A 27,276-nucleotide genomic window follows, 5' to 3' on the forward strand; every position below is an offset into this window, starting at 1 on the left:
ATGCCTATCCAGCCTTCTCTTGAAGACCCCCAAGGTAGGGGAGAGCGCCACCTCCCTTAGAAGCCCCTTCCACATTTTGGCCACCCTTACCATGAGGAAGTTTTTCCTGATATCTAGCCTAAAGCTGTGCTCTGTCAGTTTGTGACCATTGTTCCTTGTTACACCAAGAGGCGCCCTGGTGAACAGAGCATCTCTGAACCCTTGCTGCGTCCCCCTAATGAATTTGTAGGCAGCCACAAGATCACCTCTCAGCCTTCTCTTGCGGATGCTGAAGAGGGCCAGGTCCCTCAGTCTGTCCTCATAGGGCTTGTCCTGTAAGCCCCTAACCATATGAATGGACCTCCTCTGGACCCTCTCAAGTCTATCAACATCCCTCTTGAATTACGGCATCCAAAACTGGATGCAGTACTCCAACTGTGGCCTGACCAATGCCGCATAGAGGGGAAATATCACCTCTGTATGTCTTCTTTACATTTCGGTCTTGCTACAGTCTTCTGTAAACCTCACTTTTGTAGAAAAGAAAAGTATGCTCCACATTTTGCAAAATGAAAGAGTTCACTTCCTTACATCTCTTTAAGGTGCTGTTTATTTCTCTTCGTGTTTTTTCTGTTGTAGCTACACCCCCACCAACTACTGGACAAGGCCTTCAGTGTCTTGCAGGAAATGGAGAGAATTATCGAGGCAATATAGCCATCACAGAATCAGGAAAGACTTGTCAAAACTGGGCTTCTCAGTTTCCTCACAAACATGCTCGGACCCCTGAGAACTACCCATGCAAGTAAGTCAAGACATCTTTATTCTCCAGAGCCACATAGAAGTACCTAGGAACATAGTTACTGTATTTACCTGACTCTAAGTTGAGCCTGAATTTTAAATGACCCCCCCAATAATTAGATTCTATACATAGAAATTTTATAAATTTATAGTAATTTTCCATGTATAGAATCTAAATGTTGGAGAGTCATCTTTATTTCATCCTCCCACCCCCTCACTTCAGGGGAGCAGGCAGTGGTGGGGCAGGTGGTATGGAGAGGTCAAGCAGCTTGTCCCCTGCTTGTGCCTGCCCCCCTGCCACCTTTGCCCCTTGCCTACCTCCTCCCTCACAGCATCCGCCCCTCCCTTGTGTCCCAGCCTCTGCTCCCTATTTTCCCCTCCCTTACCCTTGCTTCACATCAGCAGGCTCCATCCTCATCGCAGCCTGTGGCACTAAACATGGCCCCAGCCCCGATCAGCCCCTGTAGCAACTACACAGGCTGCATGCAGCTGCTATGGGTCTGGGCTGGAGTGTGGATGGATCTTGACAGTGTGGAGGAAGGGTAAGTGGGGGCAGGGGGTTGAGGAGCAAGAAGGAGAGGAGGGGCTGCGTGGGTAGGGAGATAAGGGGAAGAGCTGGTGGGTGGAAGAAGGTAGCAGCTGTGGCTATGGCCGTGACCCCAGGTAGAGGCTGGAGCCTGAGCCACAACAGCCACACACCCCTTCCCCCCTCTCCCACTCTCTTGATTCTAAGATGAGGGGCTTTCCCCCCATGTTAAACAGGGAAAAAGACCTTGTCTTAGAATCAAGTTAATGCAGTATTTCATGATGATCTAGACACAAAAATTAAAAGTGGAATGATTTTCTTCAACTATATTGCTAAATTCTCTTTTCTCCCAAACTATTTCAGCTCATTATTCTTGTTTACTTCTTTATTTCTTGAACCTTATTTTTGTTTCTCCTGTGTTGCTTCTCTTTCTTGTTCCTTTATTCTCAAGTACTTATCCATCCTCTTCCTACTCTTCCTTTCCCCACTCACATCCATCCTTTTATTGTATTTCAGGTCCATGTGTCTCTTTGTATAGTAAAGAAGTTAGACAAGATATTTTTCCTGCTACCCTTATTCTTTCACCATGTGCTTTAGCTACAGAGACACAATGAAAAATAGTTTCCAGTATCAGAAAAGGTCTTCAGCTGATCTAGATTGTTGACCAGACCAAAACCAATAGCATGCTGCAGTAATCTATAGCATAAAGAAATGTCACCAATTAACATTTTACCTGCAATATTCAGTTTCCAATTAATTCAAAAGAAAACAGGTCAAGAAAATTTTTCACCCCCCCTCTCCATCTTCTCGTTTCCTGAGTACATGTCCATTATTTGATGTTCATGAGAATTTTATTTCCACATAGTTTTTCTGTTTCAGGGCCTTAGATGAAAACTATTGTAGAAACCCTGATGGTGAGAGTAGGCCTTGGTGCTACACTACCAGCAAAGATGTCCGATGGGAGTATTGTAGCATACTTAGTTGTGAAGAGACAAAAGTGGAAATCACTGGTAAGAAGAATGGGATGCATCTGAAATGTGGAAGCTGAAGGAACAGTGGTGATGGTCATTTTTTATTAACAATCCCAAATACATCTTTATTCAGTTATATTATGATGGCTTATTTATCATGGTCTGTAGTTTTTCCTTTCACCATTAGTTCTTTTTTCTAAAGTCAGAAAAAGTTTTGAAAACAGAATGAAAAGAGTTTAAAAAATAAAAGGGGAAAAACAGAACAGGAAAAATCTTGAATGAATGTCATTAATTCTATTGCATTCAGTGGGAAAAAAAGAGAAAAATGTGATGAAAGGGAAGTAAAAATGCAAACTGAAAAAAAATTTGAGCACATATTTGTTTTAGTTCAAACTTTCCGATTAAAGCTATAAGCATATTTTTTAAAACCCTGCTGTTTGGTGAGAAAACGTTTTGGTCCAAAAATTCTAACTAGTTTTACAAGTACAGTAGAATAGTAGTACATTAGGGTACTAATGATTCAAATTGCTTGCTATATTCAAGTATATTAAGACACAACAACAGGGAGTCAGTGGGTGCATTACATGTGCAATTAGCATGCAGAAATAAACCCTGGTGCAGTTCACGCCAAAGTTAATGGTGCAGCATCTATACTTGCACCTGGGACTACAGCAGTTAGAGTTGCGGCTGGCAGGGGCCCCGGAGGTCAGCCCCGGGCTTTGGGTGTCAGCGGCAAGCTGGCTGGGGCACAAGGGTGCTATAGTGCACAACTAGCTGGCAGGCAGCCATTGTACTGTAGCACCCTCATGCCCCAACCAACCCCAATCACCATCTACACATGCACTGAGGCAGCATAAATTACTCCACTGTAGGATAGTATTTGCCTTGGACAGTACTATCCTGAAGCAGAGATAATTAATTTACTGTCCCCTAATACAGGTACACATGTAGACAGTGATGCTTTACTGCAGAGCTAATTAGTTAGCTCCGCAGTCAAATGCACATGTAGCTGCACCCAGTATATAGCAAATCAACAGAAGCTGCAAAAGCTTAAGAGAGAATACTAGTTTCCAAATTCCAACTCCTTAAAAATCCAGCCCAAAACATCCATTTGCTTAACAATCCTAACCTATACAACATTAAAAAAATATTAAAAGACTCTTCATCCAATCAGAAGGAAATCATCAACCTTATCACAAGCATAGCACACTTCATAAAGTAAAGATACACCTAATGCAAAGCCACAGCTCCTCCTCCCTCACCCCTAGCCCCTTCCCCAAATCTGGGGTACAGGCAGTCCTTGGACGTACAGCACAATTAGTTCCTGAAAAAAGCATCTTAAGTTGAAACGTTGTAACTCAGAACCAATTTTCTCATAAGAAACAATGTTATAAATGGGGGATTGGTTCCTGAACCAAGGCCTGATACCCTATTTTCACCAAAAATACCCGAGAATTTTGTACTCAGTCAATTATAGATGAGTAATATAGCTACATTAATGTATTTATATTGTAAAAAGCAATCATATTGATTTGGAAGGACTTCTTTGAGGTGACTTTGCTGGACTTTTTGAAAGGCTCTTGGTTGGACTTTTTGAAGGGTTCTTGGCTGGAGTCTTCTCAGGAGTCTTGGCTGCAGGTTTTTCTGGAGTCTTGTCTGATTTCTTTAAAAAAGTGTCCAAGGAAGTTTGGACAGATGTTCTCCAAGGAGATGAGCAACACAGCAAACTTGTTCAAGCATTGTAAAGTCAAAACTGACATCATAAAGTTGAAACCAAGTGTCAATTTATAAACATTGTAAGTGCGAAATGTTGTAACTTGAAACATTGCAAGTTGAGGACTGCCTGTATTTTGGATCTTACATATATTTTCTTGACCCCCTACTTTAAACAAATCTATATATAAAAATAGTGAAACCAAGATACAAATGCTTCTAATGAAGAAAATCCATGAAAATCATTAAACATCTCAGGAAATGCTCCTTTAGTACCTTAGGTTGAATGAGCTTGTCACAGGAAGCCATCTGCAACAGCCAGGCTAATCACTCACACTTATCTTCTCTTTTTTCTGTTATCATTTATAAATATTGGTGTAAAACATTGTTAAAGGGAGTGGTTTCTGTTATTTACTACAGCTGAAGCTGTGGATGAGCAGGTTCCAAACACTGAAGATTGCTATCAAGGCAATGGTGCGACTTACCGTGGCACAACTTCATTGACTGTCTCAGGAAAGCGATGCCAAGCTTGGAGGTCCATGTCACCACACAGTCATAAGAAAACCCCAGCAGCTTTCCCAAATGCGTATGTTTCTTTCAGTCATCATCACAATATTGGTGCAGGCATTTTTGAAAATGTATTAATTGCACTTTCTACTTGAGGGACACTGTCAAATTAAAATTCATTACTGCAAACAGATTTATCTGTTAATGTGTTCTATATCTATATTATCTAATATCACTTAAAGGATTTCAGATTCAGAATTTTTGGTCTTTGTTTAGAATATTTAATTTCACCAAGCTTGAGCAATGAAAATTAGTGTAATTAATTTCATTTGCCGTATCTTCTTACCAGCAAAGCTGAAAGAGAATATACTCTATAAAACATAACTTTTTTCCTATTTTTTAAATGTGGGAATATTTCTGTTATTCTAAGGGCCCTGCTACATGTTCAGAAAAGGATTTGGGGGTTACAATGGACAGTAAAATGAATATGAGTCAGCAGTGTGCCCTTGTTGCCAAGAAGGCTAACAGCATACTGGGCTGCATTAGTAATAGCATTGCAAGCAGATTGAGAGAAGTAATTATTTCCCTCTATTCTGTGCTGGTGAGGCCACATCTGGAGTACTGAGTCCAGTTTTGGAGCCCCCACTACAGAAAGGATGTGGACAAGTTGGAGAGAGTCCAGCAAAGGGCAGCAAAAATGGTTTGGGGGCACATGATTTCTAGGAGAGGTTGAGGGAACTGGTCTTATTTAGTCTAGAGAAGAGAAGACTGAGGGGGATTTAATAACAGCTCTCAACCACCTGAAGGTTGGTTACAAAGAAGATGGAGCTAGACTGCTCAGTAGTGGCAGATGATATAACAAGAAGCAATGGTCTCAAATTGCAGCAAGGGCAGTTTAGGGAAAACTTTCTCAGCAGGAGTATGGTAAAGCACAGGACCAGGCTACCAAGAGAGGTTGTGGAATCTCTATCCTTAGAGGTTTTTAACCCCTGGGTAGACAAAGCCTTGGCTGGGATGATCTAGTTGGGGATGATTTTGGTTTGAGCAGGGGGTAGGACTAGATGCTCTCCTAAAGTCCCTTCTAATCCTAACTTTGTATGCTTCTGTGAAATTATAGCTGGATGAAAACCACCTATAGAGTTGTTACACATTTTCAAGTATGAACTTTATAGCTAGTTGGCTCTTTTAAAAGCTGGATAGTCATTATTATGGTGCAATAATTACTTTGTGAATATGGCAAATATAAATTTATTGCACAATTAACCAGTTAATTGTGTAACATATGTAATACTTAGCAGGGGTCTAAGTCTTTATAAAAAATACTTTTTGCAAAATTTAAATTTGGGGATAAATGTACAAACAATTTAATTTTATTCTTAAATAACTGAGTTATCATAACTCTTCCAATAATCAGACATGACCAAATTTTGGTCATATGCTGAAATGTACACCTTATTCAGTATTTGAAGGTGTTTTTACATGTACTCTGGTGGAGGGAGGGAAAGATTTAATTAGAGTGGCTCTAAGCAGAGGCGATGTATAGGGGTTGCCACTTGCCACCCTGCCACCACTGGTGTCTGTGGGCAGTCCCTGATTGCTCCTGGCCACCGCTGCCGGTGGCACCTGCGGATGGTCGCCGACCCATGGTCGGCACTCACTACTCCCTGCCCATCCTCCCCGGCCAACAGTGCCAGCAGCATCTGCAGGAGCTCCCCACTCTCTGCCTCTGGGCTCCCATCGCTGTGCTTCTGCCACCACCGGTGCAGCCGTGCCCTCCCAGCTGCTGGGTCCATGCGCCATTCATGGCTCTAAGAGCCACTCTAGTTAAATTGCCCACAGTATCTCGTGTATCAGTGTCACTGTGCTTCAAAATGGTGGTGTGGGTGCTTTAACACAAGCTCATCAAACAAGCTTTAGTTAAAGCACCCCTGCTTCCATTTTGAAACACAGGGATGCTGATACATGAGACGCGTAGGCTGGCTGGAGTGTGCTAATTAGTGCCTGTTTTAAAATCCAATGCATTGAAAAATCCAAAAGGATGAAATTATTTATACGAATTACAAAATTAGTTATACAAATGTGTAGTATGTATATTCTTGAGGTAAATGTACTGCGTTAGGGCAATAGTCATAATTGGAATATGGGAAATGAGTATCATGCATTGCAATTTTTAGTTTTGTTCACAAACTTTGTTTACTTGTTAAATTCTTTGGACTATACAGATTCAGTGAGTAATCATTTATTCCACATGTAATGAAAGTTATAGATAGTTACCAATATGCTAGTCTGTATTGTGTTTTATCCCGCTTCATTTCATCCAAAGTGTAGGACCAAAAAGGGACACAGTACTCCAGGTAAGACTGGGGAATGAGTGGTCAGGTTGCATAACTGTAGAGAAGGATCTAAGGGTTACAGTAAGATGAATATGAGCCAACAGTGTGCTTTTGTTGCAAAAAAGGCCAACAGTATACCAGGTTGTATTAACAGAAACATCACTTACAAATAAAGGGAAATGATACCCCTACTTTACTGAGCATTGGTGAGGGTCTCACCTAGAGAACTGTCTAGTTTTGGGCTCCATACTTTAACAAAGGTGTGGACAGGTTGGAAAGCATCCACTGCAGAGTGACAAAAATGATTAGAGGCCTGGAAACAAGTTTTATGAGAAAAGGCAGAAAGAGCTACGGATATTAATCTGGAGAAAAGAAGAATGAGGAGAGACTTAGTAACATTCTTCAAATACCCAAAAAATGATTATAAAGAGCAGTGGCGATGTGTAGGGGGTGCATGGGGCTGCTCGTGCACCCCTGAGAGCACCCTCACAGCAGCATTCCCTGCTTAGGTGGCAGGCGGGGGTGGGGGGGCAGGCGGAAGCGTTGGTGCCCTCCCTGAGAGTGCCAGCTGGGGAATTGGGGGCACCAGGAGAAGTGCCACTGTCACTGCTGAGCAGCGTTCCCTATTAGAGCCAGCTAAGAGGGAACGCTGCTTCCAGATTGGCGTGCACGACTGGCCACAGGGGATCACCCCCCTGGTCACTGACTGGCCACTGGGGGGACAAGTGCCCCCCCCCCGACTCAGAAGCCACCAGTCATCCATGATAAAGAGGATGGAGATGGGATTTTCTCTGTGACTGTAGGGGACGTGACTAAGAGTAATGACGTCAAACTGGAGCACAGGCTGTTTAGGTTGGAAATCAGCAAAACTTTCTGAGTATAAGTGTGGTCAAACATAGTAATTGACTACCTAGAGAAATTGTGGAGGGTAGGGCTAGGATCCAGAATGACCTGAATAGACTGGAAAAATGGTCCACAATGTATCAGACAGGATTAAACAAGGACATGTGCAAAGTCGTGCACTTGGGATGAAATAATTGCATGCACAAATACAAATCGGGGAATGATTGGCTAGGCTGCAGTACTACAGAGAAGGCTCTAGGAATTACAGTGGACCATCAGCTGAATATAAACCAACAGTGTGCTCTTGTTCCCAAAGATGTTCATACATCTTAGGCTGTATGAACAAGAGAGATCTTACCTGGAGTACTGTGTCTTTTTGAGGCCCCACACTTCAAAAAAGATGTGGACAGATTGGAAAGAGTCCAGTGCAAAGGGAAAGAAATGATTAGGGTCTGGGAGGCAAGACTTATGAGAAAAGGCTGAAATAATTAAGGGTATTTAGTCTGGAGAAGAGAAGACTGAGGTGGGATTTGATAACAGTCTTAAACTAACTGAAGGACACACAGAGGATGGAGATGGGCTTTTCTTTGTGACTGTAGGGGACAGGACTAGGAGCAATGGCCTCAAGTTTCATCAGGGGAAATTTATTTTGGGAATTAGGGGGGACTTTCTGACGATGAGGGTGATCAAGCATTGGAACAAGCTACCTAGAGATGTTGTGGAATTTTCATCCCTGGAAATTTTCAAGAACAGGTTAGACAGACACTTGGCTGAGATGGCTTAGTCAAGGATGATCCTGCCTTGAGCAGGGGGCTGGACTAGATGACTTTGTTAAGTCTCTTCCAGTCCTATGATCCTATTGTATCTACTGTTTTGTATGAGGGCTGGTGTTTATTAGGAGTGTGCGAGGTGGGCTGTATTTGATTTGGATTCAGCCCGATTTGGGGGACAGTGATTCGATTTGCTGATTTGGATCACTGTCCTGATTCAATTCAGCTGAATCTGAACATTTGATTCTGATTCTGAGAATCAGTGATTTGGCCATAGATACAGCTTTATATGTTTTTTCTACTTACTTTGAGGTACCAGGCATGGCTCATGAATGCTGACATGGTGGGGCAGATGGAGCATCCCACAGGAGTGTGGGGGGTGCCCCTGCGTGCTTGGCAGCAGACCCAGAAGTGGATCAGAAGTGCTTCCAGTCCACTTCTGAGTCCTCTGCCAAGCATGCGGGGGACCCTGCCCCCCCCCCGGCTCCCTGGCTTGGCGATTCACCACAGGGGGACCCCGGGTGCCCCCTCACACCCAGGAGGTACCACGGGGGAGGGGGGAAGGTGTCCCCTGTGTACTCTGCAGCAGACCTGGAAGTGGAGTGGAAATACTTTTGGTCCACTTCTGGGTCTGCCACCGAGCATGCAGGGAACCCCCCTGCACTCTCGTGGGATGCTCCATCCGCCCCACCATCTCAGTGTTCATGAGCTGTCTGGTACCTTGAGGTATGTAGAAAAAACATATAAGCTGTGTCTATGGCTGAATTGTTGAATATCTCTGAATCAAATTGGAGGCTTCCATTCAATCTGGAGAGATTAATGGGTCTCCTGATTCGATTCGGAGATTCAGCTACCGAATTAGGCCGAATCTCCTCCAAATTGAATTAGTGACTGAAGCTTCGCACTGCCCTAGTGTTTATACATGTGCTCTGGATGTGGGGGCATGGAGGGGGGGCTTTAATTAGAGAGGTTCGCCCTAGTGGTTTTACTTGTGCTCTGGATGTGGGGGCATGGAGGGGGTGCTTTAATTAGAGAGGTTCCTAATTAAAGCACCTGGAACTTTAGATAAAGTGCTCTCGCCACTATTTGAAGCGTGGGGATGCTGAAATGTGAGAGGTGGGAGGCTGCTGGAGCACAATAATTGACACACTTCAGCAGACTTGATCAATTGAGTCTGCCCTGGTTTTACTTGTGCTCTGGATGTGGGGGCATGGAGGGGGTGCTTTAATTAGAGAGGTTCCTAATTAAAGCACCTGGAACTTTAGATAAAGTGCTCTCGCCACTATTTGAAGCGTGGGGATGCTGAAATGTGAGAGGTGGGAGGCTGCTGGAGCACAATAATTGACACACTTCAGCAGACTTGATCAATTGAGTCTGCCCTGATGCACTGATATTACAGCATGTCAGAGCAGGCTCCTTTCTCATGTATAGGTACCCAAAGTTTTAAAGAACAAGTTATACAGACACTTGTCTAGAATGGTTTGACAGAGGTGATCCTGCCTTGAAGGGTGGGGGCAGGATTGGACTAGATGTCACTTCCAGTTCTACATTTCTATGAAAAAAATTTCAAAATAAAAAAAAAATCAATATTCAATTTTAAGCAGCTGTTTTGAAATTGTATTAAACTTCTAGTCAGTTTTTTTACATTTAAAAGGCAAAATTAAAACAGCATATCTTGAAATGATCAAAATGAAATGTTTTCATTAATCCAAGGTAGATTTTTTCTGGGTCTTCTCTTTATGAAGTTTTGAGATTTTTGACACACTGTCCTGATTCAGGATTAGAAAATGTTTTGACCTTGTAAAAATTCTAACACTGACCTTACAAACAGAGTTGCATGGGAGGAGTCCCATGGAATTCAATAGGATGATTCCTACTCATAAAGTTATTTTTGTTTTTAAGTTTTTTCTGCTCTTTTTATTGTAAGAGTTTTGAGGAAATGACCTTGTGCTTTCTTTATTTATGTCTTTTAAAACATATTTTGATTTTTAAACATAATAGCCCCACTCTTAATGCATTATAGATCTGCTTGACTATTAATAAATAATTATGTAATTTATATAATTGCATCCATGTATTCATGCCTATTAGGAAATAATAATTTTATGATCTCAGGCATTACTTGGCAAATTGACATATTGGGCATTATTTTTGGTTGATATTCTGCAAGTGCTGTGTTATGTTTCCTCATTCCTCATAATCACAGCTATGATGGATTATGACCCATCTGCTAATATTGCCTTCTGCTAATATTGTAAGCATAAACAATATTTCATTCTATTTGGTAGCATAAGGATTTCTGCAGTATAAGCTATAAAATAAATGTATACCATTTCTGTTCTGTAGGTACCCACATCTCTTTTGTAGGTTTTCATAAATTCTTTTAGAGCTATGTCAGAGAGAGAAATATGCTGTACTTTTTTTTGTAGGGACCTGAGGCTGAATTATTGCAGAAATCCAGATGGTGATAGAGCCCCATGGTGTTACACCACTGATCCAAGTGTGAGATGGGAGTTCTGCCATTTGAAGAAGTGTGGGGATTTGCAAACAGTTGTACAAAAGCCAGTCCAGACAACTACAGAATCAGGCACAGGTATGACTCGTCCCATTCAATAACCAGAAAAATATAACCTTTGTGGAAAAGTTCTACAGAACTGAATGTGGATTAAAAAAATTGGGATTTTTTAGAAATTACTCTACATTATGATATATTTTAATAGACCCATCTTTAGTATATTGAGCTGTGCTACAGACTTGTAAAACAGAGATTCTGTATCAAAAGTTATACAGTTAGGACTTTTCAAAAGGAAAGAACAAGAAAAGAGCGTTTAAAGGTTTTGTGACCTTATAATATTGAAAGAAACTTGATAATATAGTCAGAAGAACAAATACAGGTGTGACAGGGATTTTGCTGATAATTATGATGATGATTTTCTAGGCAATGTGCATTTACATTTCAATTTTTTGACCTTGTAAAAATTCTAATTCCGGCCTTACAAATAGGTATGCCTGGGAGGAGTCAATAGAGAAATCCCATAGAACTATTATTCTGCCCAAGTGCAGCTGACATTTTGAGCCCAGCTTAGGTGTGGTTCCATGTCACAGAGTCACGAGAGGACACTGACTTTAACCTTTCCTTTTTAAAATCAATCAATAAACCTAAGCATCATGGCCACAAAGAAGGGATCCAAAATGTGAGCCAAGTGCAAATGATAGATGGATGTCTGCCTGAATCACCAGCCATCTTGAAACACGATTTTGGTCTCCTCTAACAATATCCCAATCCACCGTATCTTATAGCGCATTATATCCCACTGTTAGTTACTTTTTCAATTTATACTTGTTGATACAATCTCTGGATTTGACGCAGTGATAAAGGAAAAAAAAGAATCACTCTCCTTCTGTCTCTTTCTTTAGCAGACTGCATACTGGGTAACGGTAAGGATTATCGTGGCACCACAGCAAAAACTGGGAGCGGCAAGACTTGTCAAGCATGGAGTTCTCAGACGCCACACACCCATGACTATTTTACTCCACTGACTCATCCGCATGCAGGCCTAGAACAAAATGTAAGCAATTGTTATGGCAACTCATGCTCCTTTCCCTTTCCACAATGACACGTCTGTCAAGTATTAAAGGACATCTTTGTAGTTCAATATATCATTTTCAGAACCTGATTCTGTAAGCTCTTACTCTTATGCAACCTGTCCAAGCTTCTCTGTGTGAGCCTTCAAAAAGTAGATTAAGCATGCGGTGCAGTAAAAACAATAGGGTGGGTTCCTGTCTGATGTATTTCTTTTTCCAGGTGACAGAATGCATTGAGGTAACATTCTGAATGCATAAAAGTTCATTGATTTCTAACATAATGCCATCTTCTCTATATACCTTCCTCCCGGTTATGCCTTCTAAAAAATGACTGTGCCAATGAAAGCCTGTATAGATAAATATGTACCAATGATGTTTTTGGTCTTGTCCTAATCCACTGGGTATGATTATTCAGGGAGAAAAAAACACACCAAAAAATACTCATCCAATTTGGAAACCTTCTTAGGGGATGTCCACAGTGAGCATGAGGTTTGAAGGGGTAAAAGGCATTTATATATTGCTCAGATTGTGTCATTTAAAGCACTCATTTGCAGTTTGGGATAAAAGTGCGCTGGCAAGCTATGCCAAAGAGACTTGCAGAGCATCTGTGTAGTTCTAGGATGCACAGGACCCTTTGCAATCATCACACAGATGCTCCTTGCCACCTTCTTGAGATCATAGAATCATAGAAGTCGGGTCGGAAGGGACCTTGTAGATCTTCAAATCCGACCCCCTGCCTGGGCAGGAGGAAAACTGGGCTCAATTGACCCCAGTCAGGTAGGCATCAAGCCGCTTCTTAAAGGCCCCCAGGGTAGGAGCCAGCACCACTTCCCTTGGAAGTTGGTTCCAGATCCTAGCCGCCCTAACTGTGAAGTAGTTCATACGGGTGTCTAATCTAAACCTACTCTCCAACAACTTGTGGCCGTTATTTCTTGTTATCCCGGGGGGCGCTGGGGGAAACAAGGTCTCCCCCAAACCCTTCTGGTCCCCCCTAGTGAGTTTATAGATGGTCACCAGGTCCCTACTCAGCCTTCTCTTGTGAAGGCTGAACAGGTTCAGGTCCCGTAGCCTCTCATTGTAGGGTCTGCCCTGCTGTCCCCGGATCATGAGGGTGGCCCTCCTCTGGACCCTCTCAGTGTTGTCCACATCCCTCTTGAAGTGGGGTGCCCAGAACTGGACACAGTACTCCAGCTGTGGCCTGACCAGTGTCACGTAAAGGGGGAAGATCACCTCCTTGGCCCTACTTAAGATGCACTTGTGGATGCACGATAGGGTCTGGTTAGCCCTGCCGACCATGACCTCGCATTGCCGGCCCATGTTCATCTTGGAGTCAATAATGACTCCAAGATCCCTTTCTGCCTCCATGCTCTCAAGAAGGGAGTTTCCCATCTTATAAGTGTGCTGCTGGTTACTACTGCCCAAGTGCAGCACCCTGCACTTGTCCGTATTGAAACGCATCCTGTTTTTGTTAGCCCACCCCTGCAACCTATCCAGGTCTTGCTCCAGTCTTTCCCTCCCTACTAATGTGCCCACCTCACCCCAAATTTTGGTATCATCAGGAAATTTAAACAGGTTGCTTTTCACCCGGTCATCCAAATCACTGATAAGATCTTGAAAAGTACTTAGCATTGGCCTAATTAATGATGGTTAAACCTACTGAGTCAGGGCAACATCTAATGCTTTAGAAAACCCCACTCTACATTGAATCCCACTTCCCTGAGGTCCACAAGATGAACAGGAGCTTCAGGCTGGCTCTTTAGTGTGAGTTTTGCCTGGTTGAAGACTTGCATTCATTCCACTTGCATGCTGTTTCACTAAATTATTCTAATGGTCTTGAGAAAAAGAGAGCAAGGAATGTTAAAATGAAATATCTCAGTTATCAACAAGGCCATGAAAAAGCACCTGGAAAAAACTTTCAACATTTTGTTTTATATTATTGTAACAGCGTATATCAAAAAGGCATCTTTATTCCCTTTTTAATATTCAGGATTTTTATTGTTCATTTATTTTTGTGATTTTTTACAGTATTGTAGGAATCCCGATGGAGATATTAATGGCCCTTGGTGCTACACAACAGACCCAAGAAAAGCCTGGGATTACTGTGAAATTCCCAAATGCCGTAATTATCCTTTTAAAGACTACTTTTTCTTCCCTTTTAACATTCTTTGAAAACTATTGTGATAGGTAGTTTCATTTTTTTCAGTCCAAGCAGTCTTTAACAATAGTTCTGTATTTGAAACTGTAGCTACATACCATATCTGCCTATAATAATTGGCTAAAATTTAAACAAGGCAGCATTCAATCTCTGCCAGATTAGCTGGGTTTCTTAATTGTATTTCAGTATCATCTAGAAGCCAGGGTTAGTCACTGCAAAGAGTTGGTTCCTGCCCCAAAGAAATGATAGCTTCTCTCCAATCTACATGCCATGTGTGTTCTTGTGAGCAGCACACACAACGCTTTCCACACATTGCTGCCCCTAACCAAGCAAAAACCAGAACAGGCAAGTAGAGTAAGGGATGATATAAAATACATGTACCACAACTGTAAAAACCCCATTCTCCTGGTTTATTATGCTGGGTCTCCCAACAAATAAACTGGGATTGCTCTACATTTAGAGTCTTCACTTTACATATGCGTTTCTCAAGAGTAGTATTTATATGTTAGATTTTTTTGTGCCTTTTGCTTCTGCAGTAATTCTCTCTTGCTGGAACTGACATTGTCCTTATGTCCTAAGCAACAGAGACATCTGTGGAGATTGAGTTTTTCACACACAATACAAAAGCAATTCATTTTTAAAAAGTTCAGAGCAATCTGGAGGAACTAGAATATAGCATGAACCTTGAACAAAATTGGTCAAAATAGCAATATTTTGTTACCCAGAGCACATGGTTTATTTGCACTGGTATAATCTCCCTGTCTGCTGGTGTAAACAAGAAGCAGACAGATGACATAAAGCACTTTGCTGATGTAACTCACTTGAATCTGGTACAAAGTTACTCCTAGAAAAATCAACAGTAGAAATATACCGGGGTGAGTTACACTAGTGCACGGGTGTGAACAGATATAATATTTGCAACATTCCAGAACACTAGCATACAGACAGAGGTGGGGTAAAATGCTGCAAAGCATGATAAAAATATACCTATGGGGGAGCAGGTACTATTTTGTAGTGTTTCATCCCACCTTCTGTCTGTCTTTCAGGCATCTCACACTGCAGTTCCCCCATACACAGTTTCTAGGAACCCTCAGTGCTGCAGGGACAGCAGCTCCCACTTTGTGGCACTCAGGATGCTGTGACTCTGAGTACTCAGGACCGCTGGTACTAGGAGACCCGAAAACCACTGGAGTTGGAAGGCCAGAGAGCCTGAGCCCAGCTTCCTTCCTTCCCTGGAAACATCTAAACCAATATTATAGAAGGAGGTGACTCTAGGGGTCAGGGCTGCAGAACCATGCTGGCAATCTGCTGTGCTCCTCAGACCCTGTGTGGGGAGAGAAGAGCAGAACTCTGGGTCACAGCAGTCCCCTGCCTCATCCCCAGGCTGAAGAGCATGCTATTGCATGCATTTTTTTAAGTGCTCCAGGCAGGACATGCTGGGTTTGAAGTATACCTCTGTTGCCAGCTGAAATGCACCCTTTTTTTTACTTTTCAAAACTCATTCTAGTTTGAAACATTTCAAATATCATATCTCCCTTTACCCTTAGTGTTCTTTGGTTTCTTAATGTTTTAATGTCTACAATTAGCCATCTGTGTAAGGTACACATTATTGGCTCACTACCGCTTAGTGGTGAGATGTTGTAATGATACCTACTGCAGTAATTGCCCTTAAGCCCCCTTTACATGTCACAGGCATTGCACAATTACCTGGAGACGAGTTATGCCTGCAAAGTATCTATCACACAATTAAAAAGCTCCAGCTAGCTATAAGGTTAGTCCTCCAAAATGAATACTAACTTTAGAGCTGCTTGCTATGGAGTTTTAATTTGCATGTGTGCAGGGTCCCAGGGCAGAGGTGCACCACGCCTAGCATAAAACCCCCAGGCCCTAGGGATCCTGGCAGCTGTGATCCCCAGGGTCCAGGGGTTTCCCACTCAGGAATGTGGGAACCCCCCCCCGATCCTGTAGATTATAGCTCCTGCAATCCCTAGGGCTTGGGGGTGCAGGAAACCCCCAGGGCCAGAGGATCACAGTAATCCTCCCACCCCAGGGGTTCCCACACCTGCAGCAGTCCCCCCTGCTCCAGGGGTTTCCTGCACCCTCAGGGTGGGGAGATCACTACACCCCTGATCCTCCAGCCCCAGGGGTGTGTGGGGTGTATGGGGGGGAGCCCCTCAACTGGGGTGCATGAAGCTCCCAGCTGTGGGAGTTTGCCAGTGCAAGGGGAGCCCAGGCATGGCAGGAGTCATAGCAATGTGGCATGGCAGCATAGGCGACTGGTAGGGGGTGCACAGGGGTGCATGTGCCCTCCTGACAAGGCCGGTGCCCCCCCAATGGCTGACGCCAACACCGTCGGCAGGGCTGGTGCCCCCCCGACAGGGCTGCCACTGTCACCATTGACAGCTTCTTTGGGTGCTCACCAGCCCTGTCCTTGCTGCCGACACTGCTGGTGGCTTCTGTGGGTGCTCACCAGCCCTGCCCCTGCTGCTGCCAATGACTTCTGTGGGTGCTCGTCAGTCCCATTCCCACTGCTGCTGCCATTGGCGGCTTCTGCGGGTGTTCCCCCAGATTCAGGAGGCACCAGTCCATTGACAGCTTCTTTGGGTGCTCACCAGCCCTGTCCTTGCTGCCGACACTGCTGGTGGCTTCTGTGGGTGCTCACCAGCCCTGCCCCTGCTGCTGCCAATGACTTCTGTGGGTGCTCGTCAGTCCCATTCCCACTGCTGCTGCCATTGGCGGCTTCTGCGGGTGTTCCCCCAGATTCAGGAGGCACCAGTCGCCCATGGCAGGAGGCATGACTGTGTGAATTGTATATTAGATACCATTGTGCCTTTACCTGCGTGTGTAAAGGGGGCCTTAGAAAGGTGGTCATCTCCTTAGTCTGAGTCTTGGTGTAATTTATATCAATGTACAAGACTGATATAAATTTCACTATTGGAAACCGCTCATGTGTCCAGGACAATGACTGAATTTTATTTGCAGGAAGCTACAGATTGATTTTGTTACTTTGAAAGCCACTGTTACTTTTTATGGCTGAATCTTCAGGGGGTGCAAAATCCTTACTGTATTTAGCAATATTGGGGAATATGTTTTCTCATTCTCTTTTTTTCCTTCTTTCTTGTTCATTGTAGTTTAATGCATATTGTATTTCCTGATTACTGACATCTAAATGCTCTATTTCTCCAAGAACTTTTTCTAGGTAAATTAATGTGCTGTTATATGGAAAACAATATATTAGTTACATACATTCTTATGGGTGTCAGGTAAGAGTGACCTAATAATGTCTATGCAATTTTTGGTGTGTATTCACTGGCATAAACAGTGGAGGTCTAGAAAACTTGTAAAGTGGTCATCTTCTCTCCCACCTTTGTCTGATATATTGTGCATGCTGCTAAAGAACTGCTTAAATATTCTTCAGACTGACTTCTTTTTCATTCTGTAGCTCCTCCTCAATACGAGTGTGGAAAAGCCAAAAGGAAACAAAAGATGTGTCCTCAAAGGATTGTGGGTGGATGTGTTTCACATCCACACTCTTGGCCCTGGCAAATCAGTCTCAGGACAAGGTATAAATACTCTCCACTGCATTATAACTTTACAAAGCAGCTCACTGCCAGGGGGACCTTAGCAACATCTTTAAAGACAGGGCATCTCTCCTTGTGTTACAATGTACAGCTAAGAGCTGTGGAGAGTGGTCTTAAACCCAACCCCCAAATTTCCCAGTGCTAAACCTCTTTACTAAAATCTGTGAAAGAAAAAATGCTGTATAACTTCATGTTGCTGTTAAGAAGATTGTCCTGAGACAATGAATGTAATTTAGTTAATCAAAACCTCTCCCGTTTTGTGCTGAATTCTTAGAGGACAGATTAGACACACTAGCCTAAAATGTGTTAGGGAAAAAGAGATGTTGGTTTCCTGCAGTGGGAGAATGAGATTCAGGATTGGAGCCAGCAATTTGAAATGTGTACATATGGGCTCTCAGCCCTTCTAGTGCAATATCCAATCCTGTTCTTCTCCAACTGGCAAAACTGCTGAAATCAGAGCTGTATCAAAGCCCAAAATAGATGCACTGCTGTACTTAATTTTTTCACTAAAAGAGCAAATGTGAGTAAATATAGAAATCTAAAAGTAAGAAACAAAGGTCTAGGGAAAATGCCCCCAAACTCTCCCAGTCACCATAAAAAATATTACCTCCAAGGAAAAAAGAACATGCTATGGTCCAAGTCACCTACTCCCACCTATGCAAGCTTGCAACCATTTCCCATTACATCACAAATGAAATGGTTAAGAAATGGGACAGTTTCCATCATGCTTCTGAATGCAGACTTCCCTTTTGTAATTGGGACAACTTTGCAATATTTCAGATAGATAGTAGATAGGGCTGTGCAAAATTTCACTGGCTGTTTCAATTCGACACTGTTTCAACTCATTTAAAGCTCAAAACAGTGAAATCGAATTGAAATGAAGGGCTTAAAAACAGCCTCGAAACAAAATGAGGCTAGTTGAAACGTTTTGAAAGTTTCAAAACGTATCGTGTTTTGAAGTAGCCAGCAGCCAGGTGGTGGAAGACAAGGGAGAACCAGGGCTGCGCTCTCAGCAGCTCCACAGCCCCATGTGGCTCAGCCCTGGCTCTCCCCACCTCCTGCAGCCGGGCTGTGGGAAGCCAATCACAGTGCAGGGGAAGGGAACTGAGCCCAATCGCTCAGTTCTCTTCCCCATCTCCACCATCGGGCTGGGGAAAGGAATTCAGCCCAGCTGGGCTGAGTTTCCATCCCCAGCCCAGTCATAGCGCTGAGGGGATGGGAACACAGCCCAGCTGGACTGAGTTCATTTCCCTAGCCCAATTGTAGCACTGGGGAGGGGAACTGAATGATTGGGCTCAGTTCTCTTCCCTAGCTCCCCAGTCCCCAGCGGCATCACCCAGATTCCCTCCCTTGTCTGGCAGGCAGATGGGGGGGTCCGCAGCCCCAGGAGGACTGGCATAGCCCCCGCAGCTGTCCCGGGGTTGGGCCCCCATCTGCCTGCCGGATGAGAGAGGCTGTTTTGAGCTTCCCCATTATAGCAAATGGGTGAAATGTCAAAACAGTGTTGAAACAGCATCACTGTTTTGATGAAGTGAAATGGAATAGAGGTTTTGAATCTGAATGAAATTCGCAATGAAACGCTGTTCCATCGAAACCTCAAAACTCAAGTTGAAATGGAACAGTGCTGTTTCACACAGCCCCAAAAAACCTCTCTGTTTCTTTCATAAACTGAGACTACAGAAAGTATAAGATTTCTCATTTCATTTGTGGAATGAAGCCTGTGAATGCTAAAAATAATTCCAAATAAGAGGGGCTGATAGTTTATTAGAAGCCCGCATTGTACCTTGCAGTGGTGATGGAGAAATGATCTATATGATCTACAACAAAACTCATGTCTCTTCTTTTTCTTCCAGTTTTGAACAACATTTTTGTGGTGGCACTCTGATAGCTCCACAGTGGGTTCTTACTGCTACTCACTGCTTAGAAAGGTAAGCCTCCATCATAATCAGCAGCAGTTGCTTCCTACAGCTTTGTAGAAATATTAAAGGACAAGCAAAGTGTTTTTTTTTCTGGAAAGATGTTTCTTTGCCCTGCCTGGACCATCTTGTGCTGTACCTCCAAGATGGTGGTTAACTGATCTGTTTGGTCTTTTCATCCTCATCATAGTTCCTTCAAATTAGAGCAGGATTTTGGAGGGGAAAAGTGGGTAAAAGTGACAACCTTTGCTAAATAATGTATCTATTAAAAAGCAAAACTCCATGCACAACACAGTAGCTAGGTGACCAGATCACACGGATTTGCTGGTCATAAGAATCACAGCTTTTAGTTTTATCACCACTATCAAGCTATCATTCAGGTTAGTGGTTCTCAAATGTTTTAGATTACAGGCAGCCCTTGTTAGACTTGAGCACCCCTTGGAATATGACAACTCTTAGTTTTCACTCATTTTTTGAATACAAAAAATAATAGAGCAAAGAACTCAGAAAGACCACAGCAGGCTAGAATGTCTTTAATGCTATAGATTCCTATTTGAAATGCCTGGATTTATCTTGTGAATCATGTTTGCATACCTCATGGTGCCATATCACCCTGGTTGAGAATCACTGATGTAGATAGTATTTATGTTCCAAAGATCCTGATGGAGATCTGCAATGGTACTCTGTCCCACTCTGGGCCTCACCAGAGCTGTTCCCTGCCTGGTTGTTGCTGTTCTCTGTGTGCCTGCTCATTGCCCCTCCCCTCCATCTGCCACAGGCATTTCACCCCCCCACTGCAGCATCACATGGTTCCCAACTGCAGAGCTGGGACCTCAGGAACAGCTGGGACATGGTGCCAGAGTGGCCTGGGGAAGAGGAGGGGATGGGTAAGTGACAGGAGAAAGTCACCAGTGACAGACAGGGGGCAAGTGGCAGCAAGTGGGAGCACGAGACCCACACCAGTGCCCTGGGGTCAGGAGTGGCAGAAGCACAGAGCTCAGACTTGCAGGAGTGCTGGCAGGGGCTCTGCCTGCCACAGGGGGAGGGGGGCAGGCAGTAGGCAAACCATCACCCTCCACACAAGCCACAACCCTCCCCAGCCACCCTACCCCCACACACTCACAGCCCCCCACAAAACCCATACCCACCCACACCCCCTACACCTATCCATCCCCACACAAATCCCCACCACACCCCACATACTCACAGACCTATAACCACCCACACCCTCCCACAATGTACAAGAGTAGGACTTCATTTTAAGCTATTATACTATCACCTCTATGTATACTACACAAACACAAGTAAATCAGGACAAAAATATTTTTTGAAATGAAATTAATGAATGTTGTAGTACATGTTTGATATTTGGAATATCATTTGGTATTTTTCTGGTTAAGAGATGGCAACGCTCCTTGCTGAAAAGAGTAATTCTGGAGGGCAAGGGGGGGGACTTCTGGCAGGAAAGGTCAGGGGTTAGGGGGTGCGACTTCCAGTCCCAAGATGGCGACCAGGGGGTGGGTCACCTGTCAAGGGGCGTGGCTACCCATGCAGCCATTGATGGCTTGCCAAAACTTGGTAGGCAGCCCTTCACCTGAAATAATTGCCCGCCCCTGCTCTAGTCTAACCCTGTCCACTAGACAAGATCATCCCTGTCTAAACCCACCCCAGGCTTATCTAACCTACATTTACAGTTTCCATTGATGATTCATAACCTTTATGGATAATCTGTTCCTATGCTTAATCACTCTCACAGTTAGAACCTGCTTCCTAATATCCAGCCTAAATCTCTTTTGTTGCAAATTAAACCCATTTTATTGTCCCTTTACTAATGGACATAGGGAAACATGGATCACTATCCTTTATGTAAAAATCTCTTATTTGTATTTGAAGACTTTTATACAATCCCTTTCAGTCCTCTTCATATTAAATAATCTCCCTTCTTCCATCTTTTTCTGATATGTCATGTTTCCTAGGCCTCTGATCCTTTTCATTGCTCTTACCTGCACTCTCTCTGGGTTGTCCACAACTCTTTTAAGGTGTGGTGACCAAAACTGAAGCCTCAGGAGTGCTGAATAGAAGAATCATTTCCCATTACTTGCATGTGAGACTCTGTTAATACATTCTAGCATGAGGATTGTGGGGTAGGGGGAGTTGTAACAAAATGATCTTGTTTCTCGTATTCAGCTTGCACTCCGTTATAAGTTCCCAGACCCTTTGCCACAGTACTGCAGCCAAACCAATCAGTTCCCATTTTATGATTGTACATTTTATTGCTCCTTCCTAAATGTAGTACTTTGAATTTTACTTAGTGAAGTTCATTCTATTCATTTTAGACAATTTTTCAGTTTATCAAGGTTATTTTAAATTCCAGTCCTCTAGGGCAAACCTTACCTAGCCCTGCTGACTTGAAAACACCAGTTTAACTAAATGATATCTAATTTGTTCTCCACCTACTCTTGACAGAGTAGGGACCTCAGTCCTTGATATTAATTGTACTCTTCATCTGACAACCAGCCTTTTTGTGAGGACTGAAGTAAAAAAAAAAAGAAGCATTGAACAGTATGCTCCTCCACATTGTCTATTTTTAGATTTCCCCTCCCCATTCAGTAAGGGACCTACACTTTTTTGGTTTTCCTCTTATTTCTAATGTATTTATAAACTACTTTTCATGATGAGCTTGACAAATTTCCTGCTAGGTGTAGCTCTGTTTAAAGGGTGTCAAACATACAGCCCATGGGCCAGATACTGCCAGGTGGGCTGGGTCTCAGAGTAGAACCACAAGCCATGCACGGTGCATACCAGATTGGCCCTGCACACAGAACCCAGGACACTGCCACACATCACTTCCCCCATAGCTGCTCCAGGACCCATGCTGAATGTGGTGCAGATCCTGGACCAGCCAGAATGGATGTCACATGCAGCGTGGGCCCTGGAACGAGCACCACAGGTGCTGGATCCAGCATGCCTGAGGGCCTGATCCAGCCCATGGGCTGGCCCTGCACTAGTTATCCAGCCTTTGGGGCCAGATGAATTTGGCCAACTACTCCAACTACTTTGTCTATCCCCCACCATGGCAGCTGCTGCAAAAATAATTTGTGTCAACAAACTTGTACCCTTTTCCTGTCCTCCTGGTTGTTGTGCCCTTCCCACCTTATTCTTTATTTCAAGGCTTCCTGTGAAGTAAACAGCTCTACAGTATCTGTCTCTGCTGCTGCTCCTATCTTGGAGCAGAAGACTGAGACCATGACAATTCTTGTGGCTTTCATTGTTCCCTGGGAGAAGTCTCAATGACTCTGTGGAATTGCTTTCATTTCCCTTGCTGCTGCTTGGGAAATTTCTGAGGAATAATAGAGATGTTGGAGATCCCTGTCTACAGATTCAGCAAGAAAGCACTAGCATTTGGCAACAGATGATGATTAGAGCAAAACATCTAAAAAAAAATTCAAGCTTACTTTTTGTAGAAGACAGCAGGTTGATCTAACTCTCATCCATCGATGATTCTCTAGAAAAAGCTGTAGAGTCAACTGGGGTGAAAGCCCTGCATATGTACATATAACTTCACCCTAGTGATTATTTCTCACAGGTCCCAAAGGCCTTCTTCATACAAAGTCTTCCTCGGGCTTCACCATGAAGCAAAGAAAGATCCATCTCTGCAAATCCGAGATGTTGAAGCGTTATTCAAGGAGCCAGACGGAGCAGACATTGCCTTGCTGAAGTTGAGCAGGTATCATTTCAGCCAAAGTTTTCCTCCTAAACCCTTTTTCACTGGAGTCATGAATGTACTTATCTGGATGTAGCTATTACAAATGGCAGATGGTGTAGAAGTGACTGTATGTTAATATATATGTTAGGCTAGACCAGTGGTTCTCAACCTTTTTGGACTCCAGACACCTCTTATTTGGACTCCAGGCATCTCTCAAGGCAGCCTTCCATAAATTTGTGAATTGAGTGGCATGCAGTTTTAAAAACTAATTTATCTATTACAGTGTTTGCCTCTTTGCAGAAGCTGGACAGTGGGGTGGGAGATCAGCTAGGCAGGGACAAACCTGAGCTTGCATTTATCTGCTTATTGCATCAAAACCTTGCAACACCCTTCAACGGATTTGGTAGCACCTTGGAAAGCCACAGCATCCTGGTTGAGAATCACTGGGCAAGACATATAAGGAAAACCCTGCTCTTGCCTTCTGGCATGTGGAAGGTCCCAGCAACAAAAGCCATTTGATCCTGTTGCCTAGTTTGAGAGAGGGAGAGGACAGGCTTAGGAAGACTGAAAAGGAAGGTGCCTGGCCGCAACTCCTGTTGCAGCTCCAGTGGGGTGCTAGTGGGTGGGAGCGGAACACCAACAGAGGTATGGCTGGAAAATCATGTGCTTTGTGCCTCTTCCTACCTTGAGGAAGGAGGGAGTTAGTTTCTACAGTGTTGGCCATGGCCCACCAAGCACCACATCCCTACAGAAGCTAGACCATAGCATCAGAGACTGAAATGTTAAAAGTTTTACCTCTTGTTTTTGTTTATTTCAGTCCTGCACTGATCAATGACTACGTAATCCCAGCTTGCTTGCCAAAGGCACATACAGTAGTAGGAGGCAAAATAGAATGCTATGTAACTGGCTGGGGAGAAACCCAAGGTGAGGCACACTCTCTCACTGCTCTTCCCAGGATTTGTACAATCTGCATCTGAAATGCATAACCATCTTGCATGGCAGGGGGGGGGGCGGGGGGGACACAAATTAATGTACTTTTCATAAATCAACTATTCCAGGGCAATGCAATTCATTCCATTTCCCTTCACCTCATGCAAACCCACATTGATTGGTTAAAACAAGTACAAATAAAAGGGGAATCAGATCTAAAAATCAACTGCCCGTGCCCAGTCTATTCACTTTTCTGTTCCCCTATTGAAGCAAACCGGAGGGATATTTTTCTAGTCTTGTCCTCATTTTCTCTCACAAGCAATCTAATCTAGAAGTCTGCACTCAGTTAAAACCTCAACCTCCCTTTCAAACCTTTCCCATTTCCCTGTTTGATATTATCTTCTTCTTCTATCCTGTGCCCTCAGTTCTACCCTGATGCCATTCTCTAGAGTCCCACTGTGGTCTGAACACATTTTCCCCTATGTGAAGAATGGCCTTTCCATTCCAGGTTGCCAGGATATCCCTCCTCTTAGAAACCCATTTCTTCTCTACAGCTATTTGTAATAAAAAACACATGTCAAATTTTCCCCATCACTGGTTCTCACAGTAAGCCACATCTGTGTGTTTATTTAACTAAGCTTTAGGGGGTATTTTCTGGAACTCTCTTGCTTTCTATACATTGGTTAGTTACAGGCACATTGTTGGTAAAAGTCAAATAATACTAATTCAGGTAATACTAACTCAGATAATATTACATGGTGTAACCCGCCAATAAAGAGTCCTTTCTCTAAAGAAATCTCTGGACTTTCTGGCTTCCCACTTCCACCATTCTTTTCTGATCCATTTTTTACAGTTTGGCCACAAGATGACAGCATCCCCCCATGTTTGATTCATTTAATGCACTTGTTACATTATGGCATCACTTTAGAATTTTACCATGGGGAAGGCAATTTTAGGAAGGGAAGAGAAAATTGTAGTGTGTCAGTTAACAAAATCAGAATTAGAGATGGATACCAAAGGGCAAGATCTGATCACCTGACACTTCAGAAAATCTGGCTGTGGATCCAGCCTCTATATAGAGCTGCACACTTGCTGTACAATGCACTGAACGTAAAGGCTGGATTGAAATTATTCCTTACACCCAAACTTTGGGAAAGTACAAATGTGAACCTTGGTTGAACCAGATGATCTCTTGAGGTCCCCCTTCCAGCCTTATTTCTCTATAATAGTGATATAATAATGTGGATCCAAACTTCAGGGTTTAATTTAAATTCAGATTACAAACTCATCACCATATTTTTCTTTCCCGGAATTATCATACAGAATGGTTTGTCACTGTGCTTCTGATAGTACTGCCATAAGTGAGGCCAGAAGAGTGCCTCAAAAGTGTCTAAGCCCACTTGGCTGGGATGTTAGGAGTTGGAGGGGGGAGGGAATCTTACATTTCAAACAAGAGCGGTCCATTGCTTCAGCTTTGAGCCAGAAGGAGTTAAGGATTTGAGCGTTTTGTAGATCATTCAGCTGGAGGGAAGAATGTTCAAAATGTTATAACCCATTATCACAATGGCTTCCAAGTTCTCTGAACTTGGCAGATTTTTCAAAGATGAGGTCTGATGTAGTTTAAAAGACTTTTAAACAAATCCCAGCTAATTTGTTCATCTTTTTTTCCTGAATCAAATGTGCTGCCACTTCATCCTAATGAAAACTTGCGCATAGAAAATACTCTCTCAGTACTAAGTATTTAACAACTACTTGTCATTAATTTATTTTAAAGCACCTTGAAAGATAGAGTAATCATTACTATCTCCATTGTAGAGATGGGGAAACTCAAACATAAAGACGAGGAGTGACTTTGCAAAAACTTCTGCTGACTTAATGGGTTTTGGATCAGGGCTACAGTGAACCAGGACTCACCCCTTCTCAGGCCAACTCCCTACCCACGGAACCACACTGCTCATGCTGATAAGGCACTGGTTTATCAATACAGTTTATAATTCTTTGGTTCTTTATTTGCAAAGGTACTGGTGGAGAGGGCAAACTAAAAGAAACTGGCTTCCCTGTGATTGAGAATAAAATATGCAATCGCCCCGAATTTCTGTACAATAAAGTTAAAAGCACTGAGCTCTGTGCTGGGAATATTGATGGTGGTACTGATAGCTGCCAGGTAAGAAAAGACTGTAAATATCAAAACTTCTTTTAAGCATACACACAAGGCAAATGACAATATGTTCTATGCAATTCAGGGACTCAGAATTAACCTTAGAAAACCATGTCTCAGTCCACCCACTTTGAAACATAAATGCTGAAAGTGTATATAGGGTTTAGTCAGAGACATACTTAGCAAGGTTCATTTCCTGGGTAGAACCATGCAGGGGGAGGGGTACCGAATGCCAGAGAACAGGGGCCAGGAGAGCAAGTCAGTTTTATTTGCCCCTGGGCTCAAAGTCCTCTGCTGCTACTGGCATACAGTGGTCTGCTTGACCTTGGTTGTTGCTGTGGCTGTTGCTACAGCAGTGGCACAATCTGCCTGCACCTAGCTATTGCAGCTCTATAACTGCTATGGCACCATAGACACATCAGGAGGCCATCATTCTGGCACCCAGGCTGGTTTCCCATTTGCCTACCTCGTTATGCTACTGCATCTAGTCCTTCCTTGCTCCCTTGTCCATTAATGAAAACTAGAGGACATACTTCATAGGGTAGAGCTGCACCCTATGGGCTGCTTCACCCCACTTCTTGAAGGTCTATGTTGTGTGTAATGACACTGTTTCTGGTATCTGACCTGGCTCTTTAAAGTTTGCTTGGGTACGGCCACACTACACTACATTGCTGTCTCCATTGTTGACGTAACGCAATAGCCAACTGGTCCATTCTCCCAGGTAGCCAACTGCTGTGAAAATCATATCATTGGCCTGGTGTAAAATGTGCTCCCACATTTGAGTATATTTCCCTTTTGTTGTAGGGAA

General features: G+C 43.4%; 1 protein-coding gene across 1 annotated transcript in view; it reads left to right on the forward strand.

Moving 5' to 3' along the window:
* LOC102377482 (plasminogen-like) overlaps positions 1-27,276 on the forward strand; it is a 103,649-nt gene that overhangs the window by 74,523 nt on the left and 1,850 nt on the right. Inside the window, exons 10-20 of the mRNA XM_025202008.1 lie at positions 616-778; positions 2,180-2,310; positions 4,405-4,570; positions 10,867-11,030; positions 11,855-12,006; positions 14,048-14,141; positions 17,620-17,740; positions 19,612-19,686; positions 23,261-23,401; positions 24,198-24,304; positions 26,329-26,474. Of these exons, the coding sequence (XP_025057793.1) occupies positions 616-778; positions 2,180-2,310; positions 4,405-4,570; positions 10,867-11,030; positions 11,855-12,006; positions 14,048-14,141; positions 17,620-17,740; positions 19,612-19,686; positions 23,261-23,401; positions 24,198-24,304; positions 26,329-26,474 (1,460 nt within the window). The remainder of the gene's footprint in view (positions 1-615; positions 779-2,179; positions 2,311-4,404; positions 4,571-10,866; positions 11,031-11,854; positions 12,007-14,047; positions 14,142-17,619; positions 17,741-19,611; positions 19,687-23,260; positions 23,402-24,197; positions 24,305-26,328; positions 26,475-27,276) is intronic.

This window comes from Alligator sinensis, unplaced genomic scaffold (genome assembly GCF_000455745.1).
Source record: "Alligator sinensis unplaced genomic scaffold, ASM45574v1 scaffold682_1, whole genome shotgun sequence".
Taxonomy (NCBI): Eukaryota; Metazoa; Chordata; order Crocodylia; family Alligatoridae; genus Alligator; species Alligator sinensis.